At 41.8% G+C, this 26872-nt stretch overlaps 1 protein-coding gene across 7 annotated transcripts in view; it reads left to right on the top strand.

Moving 5' to 3' along the window:
- The window catches only part of ATXN7 (ataxin 7), a 148980-nt gene that overhangs the window by 25029 nt on the left and 97079 nt on the right, over positions 1-26872 (top strand). For 6 of the 7 annotated variants that reach the window (XM_075004944.1, XM_075004949.1, XM_075004943.1 and 3 more), the window contains 3 exons: positions 12534-12628; positions 24622-24894; positions 25601-25669. In XM_075004944.1, the coding sequence (XP_074861045.1) occupies positions 24633-24894; positions 25601-25669 (331 nt within the window). In that variant the 5' untranslated portion in view covers positions 12534-12628; positions 24622-24632. Of the gene's footprint in view, positions 1-12533; positions 12629-14316; positions 14425-24621; positions 24895-25600; positions 25670-26872 lie in introns of those variants that run through there. The other variant, XM_075004948.1, reaches the window with a different exon arrangement.

Below are 26872 nucleotides of genomic sequence, written 5' to 3'. Positions count from 1 at the left end.
TGTTAAGGCATAGTAGGCTTTGAGTTTACCTTCCCTCCTTCACTCCGTGCTCCCCCTGCCCTCAAGCTGCTCTGTGTCTTCCTACCCCAAGTCATCACGGTGGTTTCCTGCAACACTGCTATGACAGCAGAGGCAGTAGCACTTGAGGGAGGAAGAGAGGAACCTAGTACCTATTTGGAAAGGATGTTTGCAACCCTGAGCATAGCTATTACCTCCTCGCAATATTTTAGGGTATGTCTGCTCAACAAACTTACATTGATATTACCGTGTCGTTCAGGAGTGTGAAAAATCCACAGTAACGCAGTTATACTGACTTAATTCAGGTGTTACAACGCTATGCTGATGGGAGGGCTTCTCGCATTGACACAGCAGCAACTGCTTCTCCCAGAAGTGGGTTAACTGTGCTGATAGCAGAACCTCTCACATTGCAATAGAAGCGTAGTCTTCACTAAATGCTACAGCGGCACAGTTTTGATGCAGAGTTTTAAGTGGACGCCTGCCTTTATTGAGCAATACTAGGAGTTAATCCAGGGCTAGGCAAAATACAGCCTGTGGGCCACATCCCGCCCACCAAGCCACTGAATACAGCCTGCAGGAGTCTCAGTCAGCTCCCTGTCTGCCCCACCCGTGGTTGGAGCCCAGGAAAGCTGGCTGCAGGGCTCTATGGATGCTGTGAGTGTGGAAGAGGAGAGGAGAAGCTTCTCATGCTGCCTGCTGCCCAAAGTAAAATCTTCCAGCTCCAATTGGTCAATTTATGATCAATAGGAGCTGCCTGTTTACAGGACAGACAACATGTAAAGTACTGTCCTCCCCCAACCCCGAGCCCCATGCACAGAGTATTCAGTTCAGAGCAGTACACATGGCCCTTGCCGCTGCACTGAGCACATGCCGGGGTATGGGAGAGGGTGAAGAAGGCAGGTACTTTGATTAAGGAACCTGTTTGGACTGCTGGCCGGGAGCTGCCCAGATAAGAGGCTCTTGGCCAGAGCCTGTCTCTGGCACCCCAATCCCCGGGCCCCTGCCTCCCTTTCTGCATCTCTACTCTATGTATCCCAAACCCTCTGCACCCCCTCCAAGATCCAGCACCCCAATCCCCTACCCCAGGTCACAGCCTGAACCCCTACACCCCCTCCTGCCCCGGTAACAATCCCCTCTGATTCTGCACCTGCTGCGGGTCAGAATCCTATCTTGCATCTGTACCCTCTTTGAGACCCTGCACACCCTTCTGTGCCCCAGCCCCTGCCCCAGGTCACAACCCCCTCCTTCACCCAAACACCCTCCCAGATCTTATACCTCAGTCTGTCACCCCAAGCTCCCTTCTGCACCCAACCTCCATCACAGACCCCACACCTCTTACATCAATATCATGAAAGAGTGCAGCTCTTGACCACTTATTAAATTCTTGAAGTAGCCTCCAATCAAAATTATTTCCTACCCTTGAGTTGATCTAACCTTCATATTGATTTGTGCTGCAACACATTGAGCACAAGATTCTGCTCTCATTTACATTGGTGTAAATCCACAGAAATTTATCTGAAGCCACTGGATATACACTGGTGTAAATAAGATCAAAACCTGTTGCTTAGTTTTGATATGTGACAGCAGTTTTTCTTATTACAGGTCGAATCTCTCTAATCTGGCACTCTCGGGTGCTGAATGAGAGAATTTGCTGGACCATGGGTGATCAATACTGTCTAGCACATCACCAACACTTCTACTGCTCACAGGGCTCTTAGAAGACATTTGGGGTAAACTGAAGCTAAATAACAGCACACAACACTGAGAGCCAGGATTCGTGGCTGTAAACAAATGTTGTGGGACCATGGGAAATGTGGCCACACCCATGATAAGTGGTTGTCCCACTGACTAAAATCATGCAGGATTATGGATGTTACTGGATGAGGGAGTTCTGGATTAGAGAGGTTCAACCTGTACTTTTTATGTGTACTATAGCAGTTAGGAGCACCACTCCAAGGATGAAGATGGTGATGGACAGTCTACAAACCTTCAGAAAAATGATAACCAAATATCATGAAATCTGAAGTGGAAAGGTCCAATTTTATTTTACGCTAGTGACTGCATAATAGCAAGCAGATGATATTCCAATAACAAATAACTTTGCTGAGAGATTAAAAATGTTTCTTAAAAGCAAAGCTGTTTTTAGTTACAACAGAATGAAAAAGCATTTAAGACTGTATTTTCTCTATCTTCAGAGAAAAGCTGTCAAAACCATTTAAACTGAGAAGATCATGTTCATTATTTCATGCTTTAGCATTAATATAGATAACTGATTTAGGAATGCTTAGTAATAGGGGAACATCATTTGAATATTGACAGCCTGGTTTCGTACTGCCATTTTCACTGGGTATTTCTGATCTGTGCTAGTGGGTTTTACTTTAAACAGTATGTTTGTTGATCGTTTATTAAGATGCTTTGGGATAGATTATAAGTGATTTAAAACTTTATGCAAAATTGGTAAAACTGATAGTAGGCATCAGGGAAGTATGAGCATCACAGTAATTGTTGAAAGAAATTTTGGGCTGGAAAGATCTTTATCCAGAATCCAGCTTATGGGATACATGTAGTACTGAACATCCTGGCTTTGGGAGAGTTGACAGTGATCTAGTACAGTTTCGCATGAGAACTTCACATGCAATAAAGAAGTAGTCCAGGTATTGTTGGAATTTTGCCAGGATTGTGTATTGGTATGTCAAGAAAGAGAGCCCCCATTACTTCTTATGATGGGAATCTAATTAAATAAAATGAGCTTTCCTGTTTCTGGCATCTAACATAGATTCTACATTGTATTCGTCTTGGCTTATTGAGGGCACAGAATCACTGAAAAATCTTTTTATATATCATCCATTTATTAGCTTTCTATTCAGAATTTACTACTAGGATATTCCACCTCCTCTCTTTCCTGTTAATACTCCTCTCAGGGACAAAGACCTAGTTAATGGAGGGTGAGGACAGAAAATGTCTCTCTTCTCCATCTCTCCCTTTTGTATTTCTCTGTCTCTCTTTAGCCATTGAAAATGTAGGTCAAATTGCATCACCATAAAAGAGAACAGTCAGAAAGGTGTTTGAAAAATGCTGACATCCTTAGCCTGGGGTGCATGCCACTGTCCTTTGTTTACATTGAGAACAGTGATGTACCTGTGTAAGAACCAACGTCTTTTTTAAGGTTAGTGTTATAGCACCTAAATAATAAGTCACATTTTCAGATGATATTCATCTGAATATTATATTACTAATATATTTATGTTATTACAAGGTAATTTAAAATTGTACAGCTTATGATCTGCAGCAACTTAAGGTAGTGATATACTTAGAGACCTAATTTGCAACCTTAAATATGTAGTAACTATAATTGTGTACTTTGAATAATCAACTATCTGTCTTTTACATGGAAAAGGAGCTGAATGGTACATTTTGTAAATTGTCTAATCATATGCTTTGTTTTGTCTTGATTAGATATGCCCCCACGTGCAAAGTATGTGTGTGTTTAATTTTTTTAAATATTTCTTGTTTGACATAATATCCTTTTCTCCTTTCATTATTTTAAAATGGTGTAATAAGGGTTTTTTTTTTTTTAACATTGATATGTAGAAATTCATGGAATCTAGTAGTGCTTTCGAGCAGTCTTTTGTATAGAATACTTCAGGAGTTGTTGATGTACGAAGTTGTGATCAGCATTAAATGATCTCACAGCTTCAAAAATACTATATTTTTACTTTGTTTTTCTGCAGTTATTTGCAGATGAAATATTGCATAAAATGTAAAAACGTTATTTAGTTGTCTTTATATGTCCAAGCTGGCTGTTAATGCTGCTTGTGTGTTGAATCTTCAAATGGTGGCTTACATTATACTGAAAGATACAGTACTTTAGAATATAAAGTAGATTTGCCTATTTATGTGGGGAACTGCAACTAAATTTGTACTCGCTGTTTCAAAAGCCGTGTATTTTCCTAGCTGTCCTTTGTATTTCATGTAGTTATAGTTAAACATCTGAAGCATTGTATGCAAAGACAACTTATTATAACATTAACCTTACTGCCTACTGCTCACTAAGATCTAGAAATTAGAAGTAAAATTACTGAAGATGCAGTTGAAACCACTGGCAAAATATATATATGGCTGTTTGGGCAAAAGGAATAAATTTGGATATATGTGTGCAATAATACAGCTAGAAACAGCAGACATAAAAGTAAAAACACTTTAAGTGAACTTTACTGTGAAGATAAAACAAAGCAGCAGAAATGTAGCATTTTAAAGACTAACAAAATTATTTCTTTGGTGATGGAGTGAGTCTGTCCCATGAAAGCTCATCGTTGAATAAATCATTTTGTTAGTCTTAAAGTGCTACATTTCTGCTGCTTTGTTTTGTTGGAGTATAGACTAACAGGGGTACCTCTCTGTTACTGTTTACTGTGAAGAGTTCAATTGGCAGGTTTTCAGTTCCACAATTTAAGATAATAACTTGAAAGATTTTGATGATCCTCTGTTGACTATCAAATCTTATTGGCAGCAATCTGATTATCAGGAAAGCTATTTATATGTCTGGAAATGTTAGAAAAACTGTGTGCTTTGAGGAGGAATCTTGTACCTTTCCACTGGGAAGTTTGTTGTGCTTTGTAACAATACACAGGAAGTACCCAAGTAACAACAGGAAGCATCTTCACAGTTATCATATATTACAATACTATAGAATCACAACCAGCTGAATAAAAGGTAAATCTCAAGTTTCTGTCTTACTTTCTGTTTGGGGTATCCATTTAAAACATTGTCCTTTTGATTCTGTAACCTGTACATGTAAAACAATGGACGTTATACTTGTGGAGAAGGATAACAAATTATTGTGGTTTTTTTAAAATTGTTATATTCTTTACTTCATCTTTGTACCTCTGCAGTTGTGGGGCTGCAGGGTGCTGGTTCAGCCTCAAGAGCTGCTTTGTCTTACTCTTGGGCTACACCAAAGGATCTCCCAAAAGCCCTGACTAGCTATGGTCCATTGTACTGAGTTTACAACTTCTTCCTCCATCAGACCCTCTCTTGCACTGGCACACTCTTAGTCTGTGGGGAGCATGGGAGCAGCTATAAGAGGGGACTGCTTTAGGACCATTGTATGAATCCTGCTCTTGGGGACTTTCCAGGTTGGGATAGCTTGGCCTTGTTACATTGCTCCAGAACACAACCATTATAAGCCAGTGTTGAAACCCTTATTCAAGAGTTTCTGAGTAAGCAGATGGCCAGAGCACTATCCCTAAGATCATAAGTCTTCGACACTGGCTTACTGATCTGGGGATCAAGTTCCAAAAGGCAGACATATTTTGTGATTCATGTTTTTGTGCTCTTCCAACTGCAAATAAAGCTGGATTGGAGAATGGTGCGTATTGTAGGGTCAGAATTAAGGTAGAATCGTCACTGGGGTGAACCCTTGTAGAGGGGTGAGTTAAAACTTCATGCAAACTATTGTGAGAACTCACCATTTGAGATAGTTTTAAGAGACAGTAAAGGGCAACACCTACAACAAGAGCTGTTATGGTTTGTCTAGTAACTAGCACCATATGGGTAGAGGGATTCCAGGCGGTGCTGTGACCAGGTGTGTGTGGGAAAACAGAGAACAAGCAGAACAGAGAGAAAGGGAGAGCGAACAATCAAGAAAGCCAAGTGGTAGCTGTATGCATAGTGTAACCCTGGGAAAAGCTGAAGAGAGAGCTTTTGGCTCTGATGTTGAATAATGGGTCTTAGGGTTGTACGCTAAGAAAGTGCTTCTTTTGTTTGTGGTTTCTCCTGCATCTGGAGGAGTGGGAGCTTACTTTATTTGCACTTATTGTAAATAAACCAGATTGTATGAAATAAAATACCAGACTCCATCAGTTTCTATTTCCATTTTGAATGTTTCAAGCCTTCGAAAAGTAACTAGCTGCTTGAGTTAAAAAAAGTACTAGTGTTAGTAATGGGATCCAATTTACAGCGAGAGACTTTGAGCTAATGTTGTTCCTGAGTGAAGATGGGACAAGTAATGAAAGTGCTTATAGACAAGACCCAAAAAGATTTAAAGCAAGACCTAAAACAGAAGCTAGAGGCATCACTAAAGGAACTAAAGCAGCATGTAGTGGTTAATCAGAAACAGCTCAGAGATGACCTGCAAATGGAGGTGAGAGCCTAGAGCAACACCTATGCAGTGTCTGGACAGAATGGGAAGCCCACCTGCAACACACTCGGGTAGGAATGGTAAAATGGATTGATGAAGTGACAAGCAATCTGCTTGCCACAGATCAGAAGTTCTTCCATGGAGTAATTGTGACTGAGCAAGCATTGGCTGATCTAGAACTAGCCAACCAAGAGAAGCCGGAGCAAGGACTAAAAAATCAGCTACAGGAGGAAATCAGAGGGTCACCCACTGTTGTGGAAGACAATGTCTGGATGAGGAACTGGGGCAGCCAGAGGACTTGGGTAAGACCAGATATTTACAAGAGTTTTCTATCTCATGTGTAATCCAAAGGCAGGCTCAGGCTGTCCTACTTCAAATAATTCAAAAGCCATTATCTTAAGGGAAAAGCTCCCTGGAAGGTTTATTTGGCTCAGCTCAACATTAGAGTTCAAAGAAATGCTAGGACCATGGACTGAAAGAGGATTTCTTCACTAACTTGAGTGGCCCCGCTTGATTGTGCTGAAAGGATATCTCCGGAAAAGAACCTGAGGGCTGGTCTATACTACTGCTGAAGCCATGTGTCACTCATGGGTGGGAAAAAGACAGGTTATAGTGACCTAAGCTCTGTCACACCAGCACTGTGTCAGTGCACAGTGATCTCTTGCTGACATAGCTTCTTCCTCTTGCAGGGGTGTAGTAATTGTGCTGATGGGAGAGTGCCCTTCTGTCAGCATAGAATGTCTTCAGCAGGCATGGTAAAATGGCCCAGTTGCATTGGTACTACTGCGCCAATGTATGGCTGTACTATAGACTTGCCCTGAGATGTCCAGCCTTGGTACATGCCTTTGACATGCAGCTTGACAGCCATCAATCAGAGCTAGCTAGGGCTCAGTTAGGATCTAAAAGAGGGAAAGAAGAACCTGCAGAGGACCCGTGGAGGCTAGTGATCCTGGCATCTCCAGATGCTACTGAGTCCCTTAAGGATACACTGGTGCACAGTGGACCAATTTATGGATGCTCAGCTGGATTTCAACTTTATCAGCAAAAGAAGGTCAAAGAGACCACGAAAGGTGGTGGGATTTGCCAAGAATCTGAATCTTTTCCTTATAGCAATGTCCTTGGGGTGGAAGTTGATTGCCTGGTGCTCTGTAAGTACAGCTCTGTGTCAAATACGTGTGATGAATGAGGGGATTCTAATGTGGTTCATGACCTTACTGTATAAGTTAAAAATCTGATATTGGTTTGTAATGGAAAATTGGCAATATTGCAAAAATTAAAGGAAGTGGTTCAGTTAAATGGTGGTACTGTGATAAAACTGGCCACAATCGAAGTACTTGTATAAATTTATGAAAGACCAGGAAAGATTGTCGCAAGTGTCTTGTGAAAATCTTTCTCCAGTTCAGGAAATGGGATATCCTAAATGAGGGAATAAAGTTTACTGAAGATGCTAGGACAAGCCCCACAGTTTTTGTTGAGGACTGGGCAGTTAAACAACAATAAAGGGAGTTTGGCTATTTAATGTGTAAAAGAAATTGTAAAAAACTTATCTGCGATTGCCACATTACCAACATAAAAGATATTAAATAGGACATGCTGAGAAAACCAGGAAACTGGAGATGTAAAACTAAACCATCTATTTGGACTGAAATGAAGAGAGTGACTGGGGCGGGGTACTCATAGAAAATTTGGGACAATTGGTTTAGAAGATTGCACCTCTGGAATTTAAACAAGAACTCTGGGTGCCTGACATGTGGAATGAGTTCAAACGGAATAACCGCGTAATCAATGCCAGTAAATTCAGTCAATGGAAATACCCTTTAAATATATGGCCCAGGTGAGACAAAAACTTTGTAGGCAAATGGTTTGCAATGAATTGCAAAGGTTTGTAGTCCTGCCCCAGGGCGTAGAAACCATTATAACAGCTATGTGCTGTGGTAGCTTTCCAGCAAGGGAGTGGCGAGAAGAGGCTAAAACCTGTTTGGAGATCCAAGTTTTCAGGGAAATCTGAGGTGCCAAAGCTCTACGGGTCTGGAAACAGAACTGATCTCTGTTTGTTTGCTGAATACTCCTTTAATTGCTGACAAGTAGCAAATAGTGAAGAAGGGAAACTGTTTTGTGACTAGCATGTTATTTAGCATTTTCGGAGTTGAGAAAGCCTTTTGGGAATGCTTCTGTGTTGGCTTATCTATGTTTCAAACCCCTTTCCTACTGGATACAGATATTGCAGCATCTGATGAAGTGAGTCTGTGCTCACGAAAGCTCATGCTCAAAACTTTTCTGTTAGTCTATAAGGTGCCACAGGACCCTTCGTTGCTGTTACAGATATTGTACTTGTAGTTCAGGGGACAGAACTTCAGCTGCCTACTCTCTACTAACATTCTCAAATTTAGGGGATGGGGTGGATATTTATGGAAATTGAGGCTGGAAGTGTTGTTACAGAGGTGAATCCCCCATTCAAAGGGAATGGTCTGGATCTGCATCAGCCAGCCAGTTCGACAGAAAGGCTATGTCTACACCACTAGATAAATTCGACTTTGTTAAAATCGATTTTTTTAATGCTGACAAGTATCAAAGAGGTAGCCGTGTTAAAACAAAAGCCGTGTCAAAAACAACAAGAAGTCCTGTAGCACCTCATAGATTAACAGATATTTTGGAGCATAAGCTTTTGTGGGTGGGTCTTTGCCACAAGACTTCTTGTTGTTTCTATTGCTGGGTTTTATGAATTCGAATATGACCATCCTCACTTCCCACAGGCTCTCCACAAATTTGACTTATTGCTGCCACACACAAGTCGCTGAACATCGACTGTTGCAGCAGTGCTTTGTGGGAGCCTATCCCACAGTTCCCTGAGCCCCATAGCATTCTGGGTATTTTCGCTAGTCCAGGGGGGGAAAAAAATGACCCACAAGTGGCTGTGGTTACCTGACGACATCTTCCTCTGTACTGGGGCTACTTGTAATCGGTAGATGTGCTCATAGCCCTAATAGCAAAGAAAGAAAACTTTTCTCAGGCTCTCATACAAACATGATCCCACAGCTGCAGGCTTCCTGGTCCTGATTTGAAATTCATGGTCTTCCTTTTACCTAATTCCTGCACACCCAAGAGCAGCGGCACTGAGGGGCATTGTGGGTTAATATGGGGCACCTCTGGAGGCTAATAAATTTGATTTTAAGCCGTGGCACTTCCACACTGGCCTTTAATTGAACTTCTGAATTTGAGCTTGACACTATACCTGTCAGGTACCGATGATACTGTGATATCGATTTTGGTGCTCCCTAAATTGAGCTAATTGTATTTAGAGTGAAAACAGTCAAGTGTTAATATCGAGGTAACTGCCTTAAATTTGAATTTATCTTGTAATGTAGACGTAGCCAAACAGTATGTATTCCTCAGGGACTGACTAAGAGAGGTCCCTCACTGGTGGCTGAAGAGAAGTCTAAGGAAAGAAAAGCCCAAAAGGATTTGGGTAGAAGTAACTTCTTTTGTGTTGTTGATGCAAGCCTTTCTTGTCAGAATGGTATGGTACATCTGTAAAAAGTCTTATATCATTTGTAATTATTTTCTGTTTTGCATGAGAAATTTGGGTGTCAGTATTTTAGGCTGCTTTGGGATCATGGGCAAAGCTGAGGTATGGACTGTTTTTATGAGCTGGGGGAGCCTTGTTGTATGTCGACTTAAAACCTTGTCAGACAGATTTGTGACATCCTTCAATTAATGTAGCTGTAAGAGACAGTTAAAGGGCCCACTCCTAAAGCCAGGGCTATTAGAGACTGCTCTGAAACTAGCACTAAATGATCCATTGTTATAATAGGTACTGTGATTAGGTGTGATACTGGGCCATTTCCACCTTGCTGAATAGAGCTTGTCAGCTCTGGCCCTCCCCCTGTACTGGGACCCCACTCTTTAAATACCCCTCTGAAACCACCCCAGCACTCATGCTTCTGATGAAGCGGGTCATTGCCCACGAAAGCTTATGCTCCAAAATATCTGTTAGTCTGTAAGGTGCCACAAGACTTCTTGTTGTTGTCATACCTAAACTGAGAACAGACAAGAACACAGAGAGTGAAAATGGCAAAGGCAAAAAACAAGGAAGCCAATTAGTACCCTGTGAGCAGTCGCTGGAGAAAACTAGAGAGAACTTTGGATCTGGAGTTGGGTAATGGCTAAGGCTTGGGGCAGTAAGCAAGGAAACTGCTTCTTTATTCTTGGTCCCTCCAGTGCTTTGAGATGCAGGAGTTTTATGTTCCTTGTAAATCAACAAGTTTGCCTCAAAGAAAATATAAGTCTTCCGTCAGTTTCTGTGTCCAGCAGGATCATTCCTGGGCCCTGAAATATGACTGACTACTCAGTTTGAAATGAGGCAACAGCAGTTTCGTTACCTTAAATTGGAATGTCCAGACATTCTAATGTTAAGAGTTTCTTGTAAGTTTAACTTGCAATTTTGTGGCTTTTTAATGCTTTCCATGGGTTTTTGTTTGAATTTTATTAACTATAATTCTCCTTAAAATACTGATATGTGTTCTCTGGGGTTTAGCTTTTGCTTGGATGAATTGCAACATTTCTCCAGTTTATCTTTTTTAAACAACAAATTTTTAAAGTATTACTTCAAGTTTGCAGCCATACTTTTTTCCTCTGCCTTTTTCATGGGAGCACTATGGCTTAAAACCTGACATAGTATTTTGAAAATGTAGGGCTTGAGGCTTTGACCACATTGCTCTTCTCATTTCATCTTTTCGTTGGTTTTCTCCATCTCCAGCTCAACAAACCCCAAATGCTTTTCTCTTACAAGGTCCATTATAAGCTGGCTCACTTCCACCCACCCTGTCATCTCTTATACACAATTCTCTGCCAACTGTGCCAGTCTTGAGTGCCCATTTGTTAAAGCTCCCACCAGACACCTTCTTAGTTTCTTCCTTGCCACAGAAGGAACTCCCTATAAAAATCTGTAAAGCCACCGCATTTTTCTCCTTCACATTCTTCCTTAAACGTCAACTCTGCTGTGGTACTGATAAAAACTGATTAGTGGCTCGGTAACTGCTTTCTGTGCTGTTTATCATGCTGAGCATAATAACCTGTGTATTTGTAATATTTGTTGTATTTATCACTTGTCTAGTACTTAGATTGTAAACTCCTTGGGGGATAGACTTTTTGGGTCATATTTACACATTGCCCATCTCAAGGGGCCTAGGCTTTTTAAGTGCAACCAGAGTATATATAATACCATTTTATTTGGAAATAGAGGTCCCTCTGCATGTAGGACTATCCTATTTAACATGGAAGCGTGTGGGTTATTGATGAGGGAGGCAGAAGGCGAAGTCTCTGCTCCACAGAGTGTTGTGAAAGGTAGTCTGGCCACATTACCTTTTTTCTTTGTCTGCTTAGGCAAACTTCCACATCAAGTAGAGGAGAGCTACATGCAGAGGGGTCTCTTATTTCCTTATAAAATTCTATTATTTATATTGTGGTAGTACTTAGGGGCCCAGACTAATTGTCATAGAAAATATACAAATACAAACTGAAAAGGTTGGCCTCGCAGACAAAACAGAAAAAGTAATATTGTGGGTGCCCATACTAGCTTTCAGAGTGGAAATCAAAGAGGATTACTAGAAGCTTGCTCTCTCTAAGTAGCTACATTTCTGTAACTTAAATCAAAACAAGTGTGTCTATGCAGAGTTGGTTTGATTAACTTGCTTAAAAGCAAATTTAATTTGAATGGATGCAATATTCTCATGTAGATATGACCTTAATATGCCCCCTTCATTCTTTTACATAATTTGTCAGCAGTGAAATAATGAATGCTGTTACATGTAAATTAATGCCAGGGGGTACCTGAGTTAGAAGCCAAGGTGGTAAAAATTCAGTTGGCGAGTGTACAAAAGTGGTCCTTCTTTGCTACTATGGTAGAGCTGCACAGTGGAGAGAGAAATTCTGGTGTAAAATCAGCTGCTAACGTCCTAAATCTGCAGATACACAGGAGCAGATTCTGCATATGCATAAGGGTCCACACCAGTGCACCTGTTATGCAAGACTGGAATCTAAATTAGATACAGAAATGTTTAGTCTAAATATTATTACTCGCTTGATGTTCACAATTTAAATTGGTGTGTTTTTTTTAATAAGTGTTAGTTTTGAAATTGATAGACTATCATTAAAAGATCTGTTGTGCACATTATGCTGAGTAACATTCTCTGCTTGCAGTATATATTAACATTTAAGTTCACTGGAAGAATTAAATAATCTGCATCAAATAGGTAAAATGTATAGCATTAGAGCATTTTAATATTTCAAAGTAAAAAGGCCAATTATGGAGTTTCAGCTAAATAACATTGCAAATTTCTTCTTATTGTAATAGTTATATCTTTTTGTTCCATTTCAGAGTTGAATGACTATAAGTCAGAGAGAGCTCCCACAATCCAAACAGATGACTTTATCAATTGATAAATCAACCCAGAGTTTTACCATACTTTAAAGGTACTGTGACATACTAACCTATATATATGTGTGTGTGTATTTTTTTTAAACTTCATATTCTCATAGTTCAGATGTGAGAAGCACAAAAAACAGGATATTCACAGGGTTGCAAAGCTAGACTGAAGTGCTACCAGATGCAGGCTTGGTGATGTTTTGATAAGATGCAGGTGTTTAATTCAGTTTTCAGTGAAAAGTAAAGAGACCTTCCAAACAGCCAGAATAAGCTGTGTGTGCATGCCGGTCAAACCTCAGTTCATGTTGTCTAACTTCATTTATCTTAATGAGATGGGGGACATGAAAGTAATTTGAATGAGTGGAGTTTTGTATAAGAATGGTCTTTGATATAGTTTTATAATCAAAGTTTAAGTTTTACTTATATAGTCTTGGGTAAAACAGAATTATTTTATGACGTTGTGCAAAGACCCTTGAGACAGCAACATGATGCAGTTTCTTCCTTTGGTCTTCCTTATATTTCTCTCTCTTACATAACCCTTCACTTCTGTTTTACTTGTTTGTGTATATTTTTGTTTGATATGATGAGAGAGCAAATCCACTATATTTTTTTAAGTTTGTATTTGCCTTTTAAGTACAAATTTGAGGAGCCCAGTCTACTCCAGTTAATTTTTGCAATGCTAACCTGCTTAGTTATGCTTTTAAAAACATTATTATAAAAGCTACAGTAAAGATAGGACTGAGCTGGTCTGCAAAGCTGAATGAAGCAGAACTCATTTGAGTGGCAGAGATAATCTAAGGAAGAGTGAGGAATGTTTGTCACAGTCTGACTTTTTCACACAGTCTGACTTTTTACTGATATCTTCTCTTGAGCAGCTCAGGTAAAACGAGCATTTTTTCTTTGAAAACTTTTTAGTTGAAAGTTGTAGTTACAAGTCAGGTGCTACTTGAAGGGAAGAAAATGTTATAAAAGTATTGTTGGTGGACCCACATTGCAAGGTCAGATGATTTTTGGTGTGTAAAATCAGACAGAGAGATTTCTGGCTCAGCACTTGAGACTTTCACTTCAGAGAACAAGGGGTAGTACTTGGTGTGCTGCACGGCACAATTTAGACCTAAGAGATACAGCACATATCAAGTGAACCTGAGCCTTTGGGCCACACTACGCAGATGAGGAATACTGCCGTCATAGGTAATTAGAAGATTTACCCGGTGTTGCTTGGGTCCTTAAGTCAATTATTTTGTTTTAAATAAAATTAAAATGTCCATGCTTCGTTTAAACCATTGCTCTGGGGTGAGGCTGGGAATGAAGAGTCCAGTATGCAGGCTGTTCCCTGGAGAGAGGACTGCCCCAGCCTTTTCTCACCAGAGCAGTTTGCGGCCAGGTGAGAAGTGTTTCTCCATGGCTGCTGCAGCTCCAGTGGGCACAGCCAGAGGAGGGTGCATATCCCCCATCTGGGACAGGTCTGGGTCCATCTGCCCCCTACGCTCCCCAGCCAGAGTCAGGAATGCAGCAAACTGCACTCTTTCCCCTGGATCCTTGACAAAGAGGAACAGCCAGCAATATTCCTGTACAAATTAGGCAGGGGACTTCAGCCTCCTCCAAAGGGCACCTCGGACGTGGGAGGCTCAGGGCTGGGGAAGTCCTGGGTGGGGGGGTGCCCCCATGCACTCTCTTTTGCTTGCTTGATGATTGTCTCTTTTTGGCATGGATTTATGAGAACCAATTCCATTCCAGGCACATCCCATTCTCCTGGCACAACCAAACCCTGACCTTGTGATAGCTGAATACCAAATTTGGTGGTCCTAGCCCTTACCGTTGAGGAGGAGTTCTTAAAAAACAGGTGTGGACACACAAACACTCTCAAATATATATTAGATTAAACACCTTTTGATGAACAGCATACAAGCATTCAATTCATACAGGGTTACTGACTATGCCAGAAGAACACCTTCGTCAATATTAATACAGTATCCTGCTGTATGCTTGATATTAGCAGTTTTATGGCAACAGAAGAAAAGAGGATTTTTCCTTTTTTGTCATCTCTTCCTTGCATACTATAGGATTTTAAAAATAGAGATGACTGAAGAATCCAGTAGTGCATAGTATGAAGTACATTCGGAGTACACGTTGTATAGTCATTTATATTAATGCAAAGTGAGTGCAGAGAGGTTCTAAAAGTTGTCCTCTCAGCATAGTTGCATTTTGCACTGACTCTAAGTTTGTGTAATTACAGTGCATTGTGTGGAGCAGTGGAGGACCAGGCGTCAGATCTTTTATTTTTTTCTTTCGTTTATAAACACGCAAATGCACACTGAAGGCACGATCGGGGAACTTACTTAAAATTTTGTCGCCCCTGTTTAGTAGAGGTGGGTGGGAAATTGCTGTCCCACACTGGGAATATTTTCAAGATTTTGAAGTTTTCCCATCCCCAAAGCCAAAGGTCCAGATTTGTAAATGTATTTAGGTGTTGCTGCTCTCAGCATCACAGGACCTAATGGGTTTAGGAGCCTAAATCTTATTTTCAAAAGTGACTGAGAGCTTTAAGTGTTGGAATACCTTTTGAAAATAAATGAATAGATTCCAAGGCCCACCATTGTGATCATCTAGTCCAGTGGTTCCCAAACTTTTCAGCATCACATCCCCTTTTGATTTTTTGAGAAACCCTTACGCCCCACACCTCTTCTTAACCATCATCCAACCCCCTTTTTAATAAAACATTCTATTTGTAATTTAAAATAAACACAAGAATGTGATATAAAATGTTATTTAAAATTAAAAATAAGCACAAATAGTTTTTCTTGGCCCCTTGTGGGTGCCTGGTGCAGCCCCTGTTGGCCAACTGCCTGAGCCCCATGCCAGCCACCTGTCTGCCTGAGACCTGTGCTGCCAGAGCCACCTGCCTGAGCCCCACACCGTCTGTGTTGTTTTAGGCGTATAACATCTCTTCTTTTTCTTCTCTTCTTCTGCGTCTTTTTTATTGGTTTTCTTTTGTACATTTTGTACCTTCTCACCCATGTTTTCTGTCTTGCGTTTCTTCCACTTCTTCCAAAGATTTATCTTTCTCTGTTTGTTTCTGCATTTTATTTCTGCTCAGTTGGTTTCTCTTTGACCCCTCAGACCTCCACTCTCTCTGTCTTATCCACCTCTTTCCCATACAACATCATCCATTTGCCCACAAGCTCCCTTTTTGCACCCCCTTCTATCTAAAATAACAGCGGCCTTAGACTGTTCTGTTTCATCAGTTAAGCCCCCTCTTCCAAGAAATTATTAGCAATACTCAGGTCCTTCTTCCTTTCTCTTACAGGAACATTGGCTTCTGCATAACTCATCTCCTAGGCTTTCCTTTTTGCTCAGGCTGCTCTGCTCCCTGGCCTTGGTGTGCACACTTGTTTTTTTTCTCACACCAGCAAGTGAGTTTTTCAAACTCTGTATAACTCTGTATATGCAGTCAAAATTCTTTCTCCCCCTGAAACTACTGATAGATCTTTTTAGTATGGCTCCCAAACTATTTTTATACTTTAAAACAATGATACTTGAGTGATTACGGAAAGAAAAACGAGTAATCCATGTGCAAGAAAGGTAATTTTCTCATCTTATGGGACATATTTTGTCTGCTCAAGCCACAAAAAAAGAAAATGATCCCTCTATCTACATGTCCCCTAAATCAGTTTTTCATCTGACTTTATTATTCCTAGTTTCTGAATTGACAGTCAGTAATCTTGTCCATTGAACTGATTAATTGCTCTTTCTGCTGCCACTCTTCTCCCTCTGCTGGAATACTGATGTATTCATAACAGGTTGGCAAAATGTTTCAAACGGTATAGCAAAAGCCAGCCTGAGGCCTAGCATGCTGAATTGGGGGAATCCTACCTCGCAAAATCTTTTTTGGTCGGGGTGGGGGCAGGAGGGGATAACAAGACTTAAAGAAACGACAGTAGCAAGAAATAAGACAACCAACTTGTAGATATCTGTTAAAAATAAATTAAAAAGAGGTGCATGTTTAGTGGATGGGCACAAACAGATTTGAAGCAGTAACCATGTTTAAGTAACAGTTTAAGTCAGTGATAAATGGGCAAATATATTGGCTCATTAAAACAAAAATGTAGTAAAGTAGCACTTTAAAGGCTAACACAATAATTTATTAGTGACAGAGGGAGCTGTGCTAGTCTATATACTATCAAAACGAAAAAGCAGTCAAGTAGCACTTTAAAGACTAACAAAATAATTTATTAGGTGAGCTTTCGTGGGACAGACCCACTTCTTCAGACCATAGCCATACCAGAACAGACTCAATATTTAAGGCACAGAGAACCTTGTGCCTTAAATATTGAGTCTGTTCTGGAGTGGCTATGGTCTGAAAAAGTGGGTCGGTCCCGTGAAAGCTCACCTAATAAATTATTTTGTTAGTCTTTAAAGTGCTACTTGACTGCTTTTTCGTTTTGATAATAATTTATTAGGTGAGATTTCGTGGGATTTTAAAGTGCTACTTTACTGCTTTTTTGTTTGTCCCATGAAAGCTCACCTAATAAATTATTTTGTAAGTCTATAAAGTGCTACTTTACTGCTTTTTTGGAAGTGGGTCTGTCCCACGAAAGCTCACCTAATAAATTATGTTGTTAGTCTTTAAAGTGCTACTTTACTGCTTTTTTGTTTTGGTAGTATGTAGACTAGCTCGGCTTTCTCTCTGTTACTAATCATATTGGCTCATTGTAAGGGCTAGTTACTTATGCAATTTTGTTTCAGAACTAAGTATTTTTACTTTTGGCTAAAAGGATTTATTTCCCTCCAAAATGTGTAAAACGAAAGAAGAAACTCTTGGTTACCATGCATGTGACTGTCAATTAAGACATCAGTTATAGGGTCTGACATATTAAGAATCTTTCTACTAGAGAGCTACCAAGTGGATGTTGACATGAAGGATAGTAATACTAATATTGGTATATTTGGATTTTCAGGTAACTTCGCTTTTAAAATACTCTTGGCACACACTAAAGCAGTGGTCAAATAACAGGCAAGAAGTTATCAGTTCAGATTTTGTACAAGCTGATAATGCCCAAAGATAACCATCTGCTGGTTATTTGTTCTACAAGAAATTTGTCATTGTATTTCCTAGTGTGCAGGATGCTCCTCACAAAAATAGTCAAGATTAGCACTAACCAGTGATCATGAGAGGCCCAAAAGTGAATTGGCATACATCCTGTACTGTCCTTTCAGCTGTGAAAACACTACATCTAAGATCTCACATATTCTAAGTGGTGGGTTTTTTTTCCCTTAATTGAGAATGCAGCAAATTCAGCACAACGTGAGTGGGGAACGATGCCAGACACAGGTCTAATTTGGTCTCATATTTCTATTTCCTCTTAATTTTCCCTTAAGTCATTTACAGCAATGTGTAAAAATTAAACATTTCATCTGGTGCCAGAGTTCTTAAGCTATTAGTTTTTTGATCCTTCCCCCTTCAACTGTGATTTCCTTCTCTGCTAAGTGCTTCATGCTATGAACCACTATTCAGCAAATAAAGAAGGCCAAGAGAGAACTAACCAGTCCCAGCATATAGAATTACAAAAGCTGGGACCTTTAACTGGTTTAGAAGAAGAGTTGGTGAGAAGGGGAGGCATATCAGAAAATGGCAGTAAACCAGGTTGTAAGCTTTTTTTGTTTTAATTAATTTATTTATTTATTACAAAAAACCTGCTGCCGTCTGTGCTTAAATTTGGCTTCCACTGACGTAGGTGCCCCACTTTGCCAACTTAATAATCAATGTAATTAATGCAGTGTCAGTATAAGCACCATGTTGCTTGAGTCAACTCTTACTGGCTTTCAGGAGTCAATCCACAATGCTAGCCTCAGTTTGAAAGTTTTTCGTAATATCTAACTGAATACTTCTTACTGCAGATTAAGTTCATTACTTCTTGTCTTATCTTCACTGGCCTCTTTACAACAATCCTTAATATATGTGCAGGCTGTTGTCAAATCCCCTCTCAATCACCTTTTCTCAAGACTAACCGCATCCAGTTCTTCTAACCTTTCCTTTATAGGACAGATTTTAAATCCTTTTATCATGTTTGTTATCATATCTTCTGATTTTTTTTTCCCAATTTGTCCACATCTTTCTTACAATGTGGAACCGAACGCCAGATACAGTTCTGCAGTGCTAGTGCCAAGTAGAGAACAATTATTGTTGCAACTGCATCATATTGTTGACCTGTGTTTGATTTTGCGGTTCACTGTAATGTCCAGAGCCTTTTGTTCTGCCCTACTGCCTGGCCAATTGTTATCCATATTGCATTCGTGTCTGGCTTTTCCTTTCTAAGTGTAGTACTCTGTACTTGTCTATATTTTATTTTGCTGATTTGTGAGTGGTTCTCAAATTTATCAAAGTCCTTGCTTTACAGCTTCTCAGAGCTTGGTGTTTCCCACAAACTTTACACACATATTGTTCACTTCAATCAGTAAATAAAGGTCATAAGTAGTGACTGGTAAATTGGATTTTGAAAATTCATTAGTATTTAATAATCTAAAATCCCAGTCATAGAAATGCTTAAGCATGTATGTGTATCGTTCCTCATCTGAGTAGTCCTATTGTTTTCAATAAGAAGACATACGTGAATATTATGCATTTGCTGAAGTGTTTCCATTCACGCTCTAGGGCTTCTGTGGAGTTACTCACCGCATTTAAAGTTAAGCATGTACATGAATCATTTGCAAGATTAGGACCTAAGATGTCATAAGTAACAAAGATGAAGAATTTTGTCCATAGTATACATTCATAGTCCTGCAAAAATTTACATACCTCTTTAACTGTGTGAAGTGTAAGTAATCAGATTAAAGTCACTGGGACCAAGCTGAAGTGATTTAAATCAAGGAAGCTTAAATAATCAAATAAAATCATTGATTTAAGTCAAATTTCCCACTGATATTCCTTATTTTTTCAAACAGTGGTGCAAATCTGATCACTAAAATGTGCTAATGTACGGAACAGAACAGCATTTTACAACATCTAAGAGGGAATACTTTATATAGCTTGATTTTTATTAATTTAGGAAATAGCCCATAATACTCATTACATGTGTCAGTTTTACACACAAATATGTGCACTTCTTTTTTTATTAAACTAAATCTTAAATGTTACATAAACTTTTCACATTTGTAATTATAGCAGTCTCCTCAGTTGCGTGCTGAGTGCTTTCCTTATACTTTTTTAAAAATGTTTCAAATTCTATTAACTCTAGCAGACAAGTCCTTAGTATACTAAATTTAGAGTGTCCATAAAACTTCTGCAGCTAGCTATCATCTTCCACATTCCCACTGACATTTTGTTACAGATCTGATTCTAAGTTACCAAAAAAGCGAAGACTGATTGTGCTTAGACGGCACTTAATTTTGGAGTAATCCCCATAGAAAACAAGTATAGGATAGGGTTCTTTTAGGAAAGCTAAGTTATGCTGAAAATAGTCTTATGGTATCATTTTGGTCTGTGACCACAATGTTCCAAAATAAGAGGCACGTATTATATAATATAAAATAAGAAAATGACAGTGGCAACTAGCAACTGGAGACTCTTAACCACAGCTTTCTGTGCTGTATACTTGTGTGATAGAGTCTAAACCTAGTTAGCTAATTAAACAAGCCATAAGGATTAGCTAAGATAAACTTTTTTCCCCCTAGCATCATCCAGTGTAGCAAACAGCTTGGAATTTACTTGTTAAATCACACTTATACGAAAAGACATAGGCTCTGGTTACAGTAGCAAGTTTTGCTGATAAAACCCCCGTTTTTTTGACAAAACCGGTGGAATGTCCACACACAAAATGGGTTTTGTTGACAATTTGTAGACAAAACTCAGCACTTTTACCAGCACCGTTCTGCCTCTCAGCCATTAGGCAAAACGTTGCTGTTGACAGATTCTGTCTACAAAAAAAGCTGTATAGATGTTGGGGCCGAGGGTGGGGGGCAGCTTCTCTCGACAGACAGGGCATCCAAAACAATAAGCAGCCCTGTCTGCCGTGCTTCTGGATGCCTGTTTTGTTGAGAGAGAGGCTGGGCAGTCCGACTGCTCTGTCGACAGAGTGGAGTGCTCTCCCAGTTGGCTTTGTGTGTGGCTGCACTTTGTCAACAGAAGTTTTGTTGGGAAATCTCTTCTGACAGCGACTTCTGTTGATAGATTGCTGAAATGTAGATGTAGCCATAGAGTATTGAAGAATGATGCATTGCAAAGTTGAGCCACATTGTGTTGCAGACATGCCCACATCTTCGTCCCCATCATTTTCTCCCAATAGTTTTCCTTATGGGGTGTGTCCACTCTAGCCGGCTACTTTGAAGTAACTGGCACGTCGAAATAGCACACGTCGTGTCTACACGCGCCGTGTACTATTTTGACATTGAAATCGATGTTAGGCAGTGAGACGTCGAAATCGCTATTCCCATCCGAATACATTCAATGTCGAAGTAGGGCGTGTGTAGATGATCCGCGTCCCACTACTTGGAAATAGCAGGGTCCCCCATGGTGGCTATCAGCTGAGGGGTTGAGAGATGCTCTGTCCAGCCCCTGCGGGGCTCTATGGTCGCCGCATGCAGCAGCCCTTTGCCCAGGGCTTCTGGCTGCTGCTGCTGCTGCTGCTGCAGCTGGGGATCCATGCTGCGTGCACAGGGTCTGCAACTGGTTGTCGGCTCTGTGGATCTCGTGCTGTGCAGGCCATGTGTGTCTGGGAGGGGCCCTTTAAGGGACTGGCTTGGGGCTTTGCTGGCCCCTTATTTTGACGGGGAGCACTTGTGTGTGTGGACGCTCCGCATTTCCTTCCAGGGTGGCTCCTTTTGACGTTCTCCATCGCTACTTCGACGTTGAACGTCAATGGCACCAGCCCTGGAGGATGTGTAAGTGATACGCGTCGAAGTAGCCTATTTTGATGTTCTTACATCGAAATAGGCTATTTCGACGTAGTGTGCTAGTGTAGATGTAGCCATGATGTTTCATTTTTGCAGGTGGGTCCTGCATTTTCATCTTGCACTTTGTACACTTGACGTGTTTTCCTTTTTCACCCAGGGAATGAATTTCTTCAAAATGTTCCCAGATAGGCTGTCTCTTATGACCAGAAGCTGTGACAGCATTTCCGTGGCCAGGCCTGCTGACGGGTGGGGTGTTAACAAAGGGGGAAACTGCCCCTGGGCCCAGCATTTCAAAGGGGCCTGGAGCTCTGGTGCTGCCACTGTTACTTTGGCAGTGGCAGCATCGAAAGCCCTGGACACCTTTGAAGTGCTCTATTAGCAGTGCTGTGCGTGTCTGTGAGGGAGTGGGTGGGCTGAATGCCCTAGGCCCTGCCCTTCTGCCCCTTCCAGAGTGTGGAGCCAGGCCCATTCCCACTTTCCCTGGGACCCCGGCAGCTGTCAGCCCTGCTGTCTGTGTCAAAGAATATAGAAAAGTGTGTGTGTGGTGAATGATGACTTCCTTCTTTCTTTCCAGTCTCCTCCACTGTGTCTTTCTATTCTTTCCCGTCTTTTATTATATATTGGCTGTGTCTACACTAGCCCTGGACTTCGAAATGGCCATGCAAATGGCCATTTTGAAGTTTACTAATGAAGTGCAGAAATACATATTCAGCGCCTCATTAGCATGCGGGCGGCCGCGGCACTTCGAAATTGACGCGCCCTTAAGGGACTTTGAAGTAGGCGGGGTCCTTTCGAAAAGGAGCCCCGTCAGGACGAGCTGCGCGGTTGCGAGGCACATCAATTTCGAAGTGCCGCGGCCGCCCGCGTGCTAATGAGGCGCTGAATATGTATTTCAGCGCTTCATTCGTAAACTTCGAAAGAAGTTTGGGGCTAGTGTAGACACGGCCATTGTCTCTCTGTCTTTAGACAAGTAGCTTAACTAACTCTGCTGTTGGGCAAAGTCTGCCACCACAGAAACTCATTAGTCTGCCGAGAAACAGAAATTGAAAGCCCAGAACTTTCAAGAAACAAGAGCTAGTAGTTAGGCTGGAGAGACAAGATCTGTTAGTTTATTTTTATGAGACTGTAAAAGCAGGTGTAGCATGTGTGTGATAAGCAACTGTTATTTTAAATGAGAAATTTAGTATATTATTGATGATTTTTAAAGAAGTCTAAAAAAATCCATTTTTTTTTTCATTTTCAAAAATATTGTTATCCACTCTGAGTGGGGCTAAGCATTTGATTGTGTCTACTTTACAATTTTTCTCAGTATAATTTACTGTATGTCGCACAGATATGTGAAAAAATTTTACTCTGAGATCAGACACATGAGAACAATGAGATGCATCTCCCTGTGACGTACCTACTGGTACTTATGGAAGTGGTTTTATTATATTGATGGAAATGCTGTCTCCTGTTTGCATACAGCAGCTATACAGGCACTGGTTCAGTTGTATCAGTCCAGCTGTGCTATTGTAAAGCTTGCTACTGTAGACACAGTTTAGTTTTTGTAGTACCAGCACTTACGATTTTAAATTAGTAACATTACTTTAATATTTTAGCTAACTGGAAAAAAAATCCCTCAATTTTAAAAATGTTTAAAGTCAATTTATAGAAGAGCTTAATTTTGCAAAACCTAATTGTTACTTTCAAGCATGCAAAGTTACTAATATCAGAAATATTTTTGCCAAAGCATCGCGCAGCTTAATTAAATATTGCTCAATGCCCTATATCAACTTAGGCAACAAAGATATTAAAAATAAAATGTTGGGCACTGGTTACAAAATCTGTGAACTGAGAAACATGCACCAGCAGTTTTGTGAAAAACCAATAATTTCTGCGTGGATCATGGGAAAAGAAAACTGAATAAAAACATGTGAAATTGACCTGTTCGAAAATATTTTAATTGTGAAAAGGTATCTATCCAATGAAAATATTTATTTTTAAACATTCGTGGTTAGTTTTAGGATTATTTTAAAACACCTGTGTACTGGAACCCTGCACTTTAATTTCAGCCTTCCATTGCACAGGGGGTTGGTGGAGCTGCTGACATCTGAGCTTTGAACAGTTAAGGGTCCTTTAGAATAATTTGGCTTGCAGTCATCATTTTCGCTTTAAACCTTCCTCCTTTAATGCACAGAACTGTCCGCCCCCATCGCTGCTGCTTTTAACCCCCAGCAACCCAGAACACGGAAAGTTGTTGCCACTGGCCCCTTGTGGCTTCATTCGTGGGTTTTGACAGATGGAAAGGCGTGAAGAAGCCTCGCCTGGGAGAGCAGGACAGTCCCATCCGTGAACCTGCCGCGCTGGGCCCAGCACCGCCCAGTGTGGTAGATAGAAATGACACCTTTTAAGGCAGGCTTGGCGGGCGGCCCGGTGGACGGAGCACGTACAGGGTGGGGTGAAGATGAGTTACATACATGGGGTTAGTTTCCTGCTTGTTTCCTATACTGCTCCACTCTGGGGCGTGACGTGAGACTTTAAGGTGGGGAGGGAGGCGCCGCGGTTAAGGAAGCCTGATGAGGGCGTCTGGACCGGCCGCCGGGCAGGAATGAGCCGCGTTCATCGGCTCGCGGTTCGTGCGCGGGGAGAGCTGGGCTGCGGTTATGAATAAGGCGAGACAGGTGTCGCTCATGAAGACGTTTCTCTGTCATCTCGTCAGCCACAGACGCGCGTGTTATGAGTCTGCGTCTCGGCACTCGCTGGTGGGGAGCGCGGGGGCTTCTTGGGGCAGGGTCTCCGCCTGCATCCCCTTTGGCAAAGCAGCGCCTCGGTTGGGAATGGTGGGGCTGGGGGAGGGGAGCGGCTGCGTGTATTGCTACCGTTGTAAGGCACCTGGGGCAAAGGGAACATCCTGCACCACCTGCATATGTGCCCCCGGCAGTGAGGTGAGATTCTGGAGTAGTGCCCCGGTTCTTACCCTTCTGGCCTCAGCCTGGCAGCTGCGGAGGTGAGACTCTAGGCTCTGAGACCTAATGGGGACCCGCACCCAGGGAAGAGGCTTCCACCGGCAGCAGCCCCGCTGTCCTAGCTGTGAGCTGGTAACATCTTCGCGCCTCCTTAACGATGGCGCCACCTTAAGAGCCTGATGACTTTTCTCGTTACATTGTAGCAGCGGAAAGAATGTCGGCGCGGGCCGCGGGTGACGTCAGAGGGGAACAGCGCAGAGCGGCGGCGGCGGCCAGGCAGCGGCGGCGGCGGCCCCGGCACGGAGGAGGAGAAGGAGAAGAGAGCGGCGCCGGCCCCGGTCCCGGTCCCGGCCCCTCCGCCACCACAGCGGCAATGGCGACCGTCGGGGAGCGCAGGTCCCTGCCCAGCCCGGAGGCGATGCTGGGGCAGCCCTGGAGCCACTGGGTCGATGCTGCTAAACTTCACGGAAACGACGGTGAGCAGAGCGCCCCCCCACATCCCTGGGGGGATCGGGAGCGCCGGGGCAAAGGGGCCACCCTCGGCCGGCACCGCTCCGGCAGAGCCCTGGGCACGCTACCTCCGGCGTCCCTGGGGCACCGGTGCTGGGGATCCCCCTCGCGGGGATCCTGGGTACGCTGCTGGGCGAATCTGTGCTAACCCTAGAGGCAGGGTCGAGTGTGTATTTCCTGCAACATTCCGGGATCCTGGGTACGCCGGTGGAGCCCGGACGGGAGACTCCCCCTCCCCCTCCCCCATTCCTGGGATCTGGGGAGCACTAGTGGGTGTGTGAAAGAAACATAGCATTGGGCCCATGTAATCCCCAGTGCACCAGTTGCAGATGTGTATATAACTCCTAGGGGCCTCCTCTTCTTTCCCCATGCCCCCCATACTGTGAAGGAGGAGGCTGTCTGGGCTAGCTTCAGGTGGGGCATCATCTTTCATAGGTGAACTGTGTGAGCTCTTGGATCCTGGGTAGATCAGTGGTTGCCCATACCTTATATCTGTGTTGGCTCTTATGGTGGGGAATGGTGTATGTGCAAGTCCTGTATGTGTCATCTCCCCTCTTTGTCAGCGTAGGATCCCACGTTTTGTCAGGTATGCTGATAGGTGAGTGTATTACCACTGCTTTGTAAGCCCTGTGTCAAATGATGCCTAATAGATGGGTAATTTTTTTTTTAAAGGAACAGCATTAGAAGAAAGTTTAAAGGAGTATGGGAAAAATCGAGAAGCGATGAGACTCTGTAGAGAAGGTGAGCATGATATTTATAAAAAACAAATGTGCACAAAGAGGTTTCCCTGCTTGTAATTCTGCTATTAGAAAATGCATAAGTTGACCATATTTTCAAGACCATTGTTATGTACCTTAGGCTCCTTAGTGGAGGTCTTAATTTAATGAACATACTTACCCAAAAGCATTATAATAAACCTGGCTGACTTGCATTTGTCAGACCTTCGGCCCTAAATCATTTCCAGCAGGCTATATCTTTAGGAGAAGCACCCTTGTACCACTCTTTGTTTTTGTTTTTGTTTTTAATTGATTTGATCAGTTCTGTTTGAGTATTAAAGCACTGATCTACTTTTTGTTTGTTTGTTTTTTTTGCGGTCAGATCATTGCCTCAAGTTTATTACTTAGCACATTGTTGATATATAGTGGAAGTGGTATACCAGCAGCAAGCAGTAAAGCGAGGGTAAACAGGTTGAATTTTGACAAATAGAAATAGTGTTTGCAGGTGTAAACAACAGTTGATGTGTATTTATATTGTCAGTAATTTTGTAACTGGAGCAGAAAAATAGTACTAAGTTTGGTTGTCATATCTGACTGCTTGATTCAATTCAAAACCACTGTTTGTACCAGAGAAATAACCTCAGAATTTTCTAAGGTTGCTAAAACTGATTGAACTTCACTGATGGTATCATCTTTGGGAAATGTAGCATATATGAGCCACACGTGTGCTAAACATTGACTCAGACCTGTTCTTCACAGTCAATATGACAATTGAAAATGTCAGTGATAGCCAGTGTTTCTCGTAAACTGTGCAGGTGGGCACCATCCAGGAGAGATTCAGATACCGTCCTGTGGATCAGTAGAGTGCCCGCAGCTGCCAGCATGTGTTTTTATTGGTGGTGCAAATTTGCACATGCCTTGGACACACAACAAAATTTATTCCACCCATGGATGGAAAAAATTAGAGGGAACATTGGTGGTAGCTTACAGACATACTATAGTAGTTAGTTTCACTACCCGAGACTGGATTCAAATCAATAAGCGGTATCCATTGTAGAAGTTGGAGTGAAGTACATGCGTACTGCGTGACTCAGAAACACCCGAGTTCTTTCCGTCACTGTTCCAGTGTACATATATTTTCATTGATGCATTATTCCATTCCATTGGCACAAGTCTGATAAAACCATAGGTGCTCAAAGAGCATTAGTTGTGTCTGCTGTGCTAAGTG

Source organism: Carettochelys insculpta, chromosome 11 (genome assembly GCF_033958435.1).
Source record: "Carettochelys insculpta isolate YL-2023 chromosome 11, ASM3395843v1, whole genome shotgun sequence".
Classification (NCBI taxonomy): Eukaryota; Metazoa; Chordata; order Testudines; family Carettochelyidae; genus Carettochelys; species Carettochelys insculpta.
The sequence above is the reverse complement of the archived record's forward strand: the minus strand, read 5'-3'. Positions and strand labels throughout refer to the sequence as shown.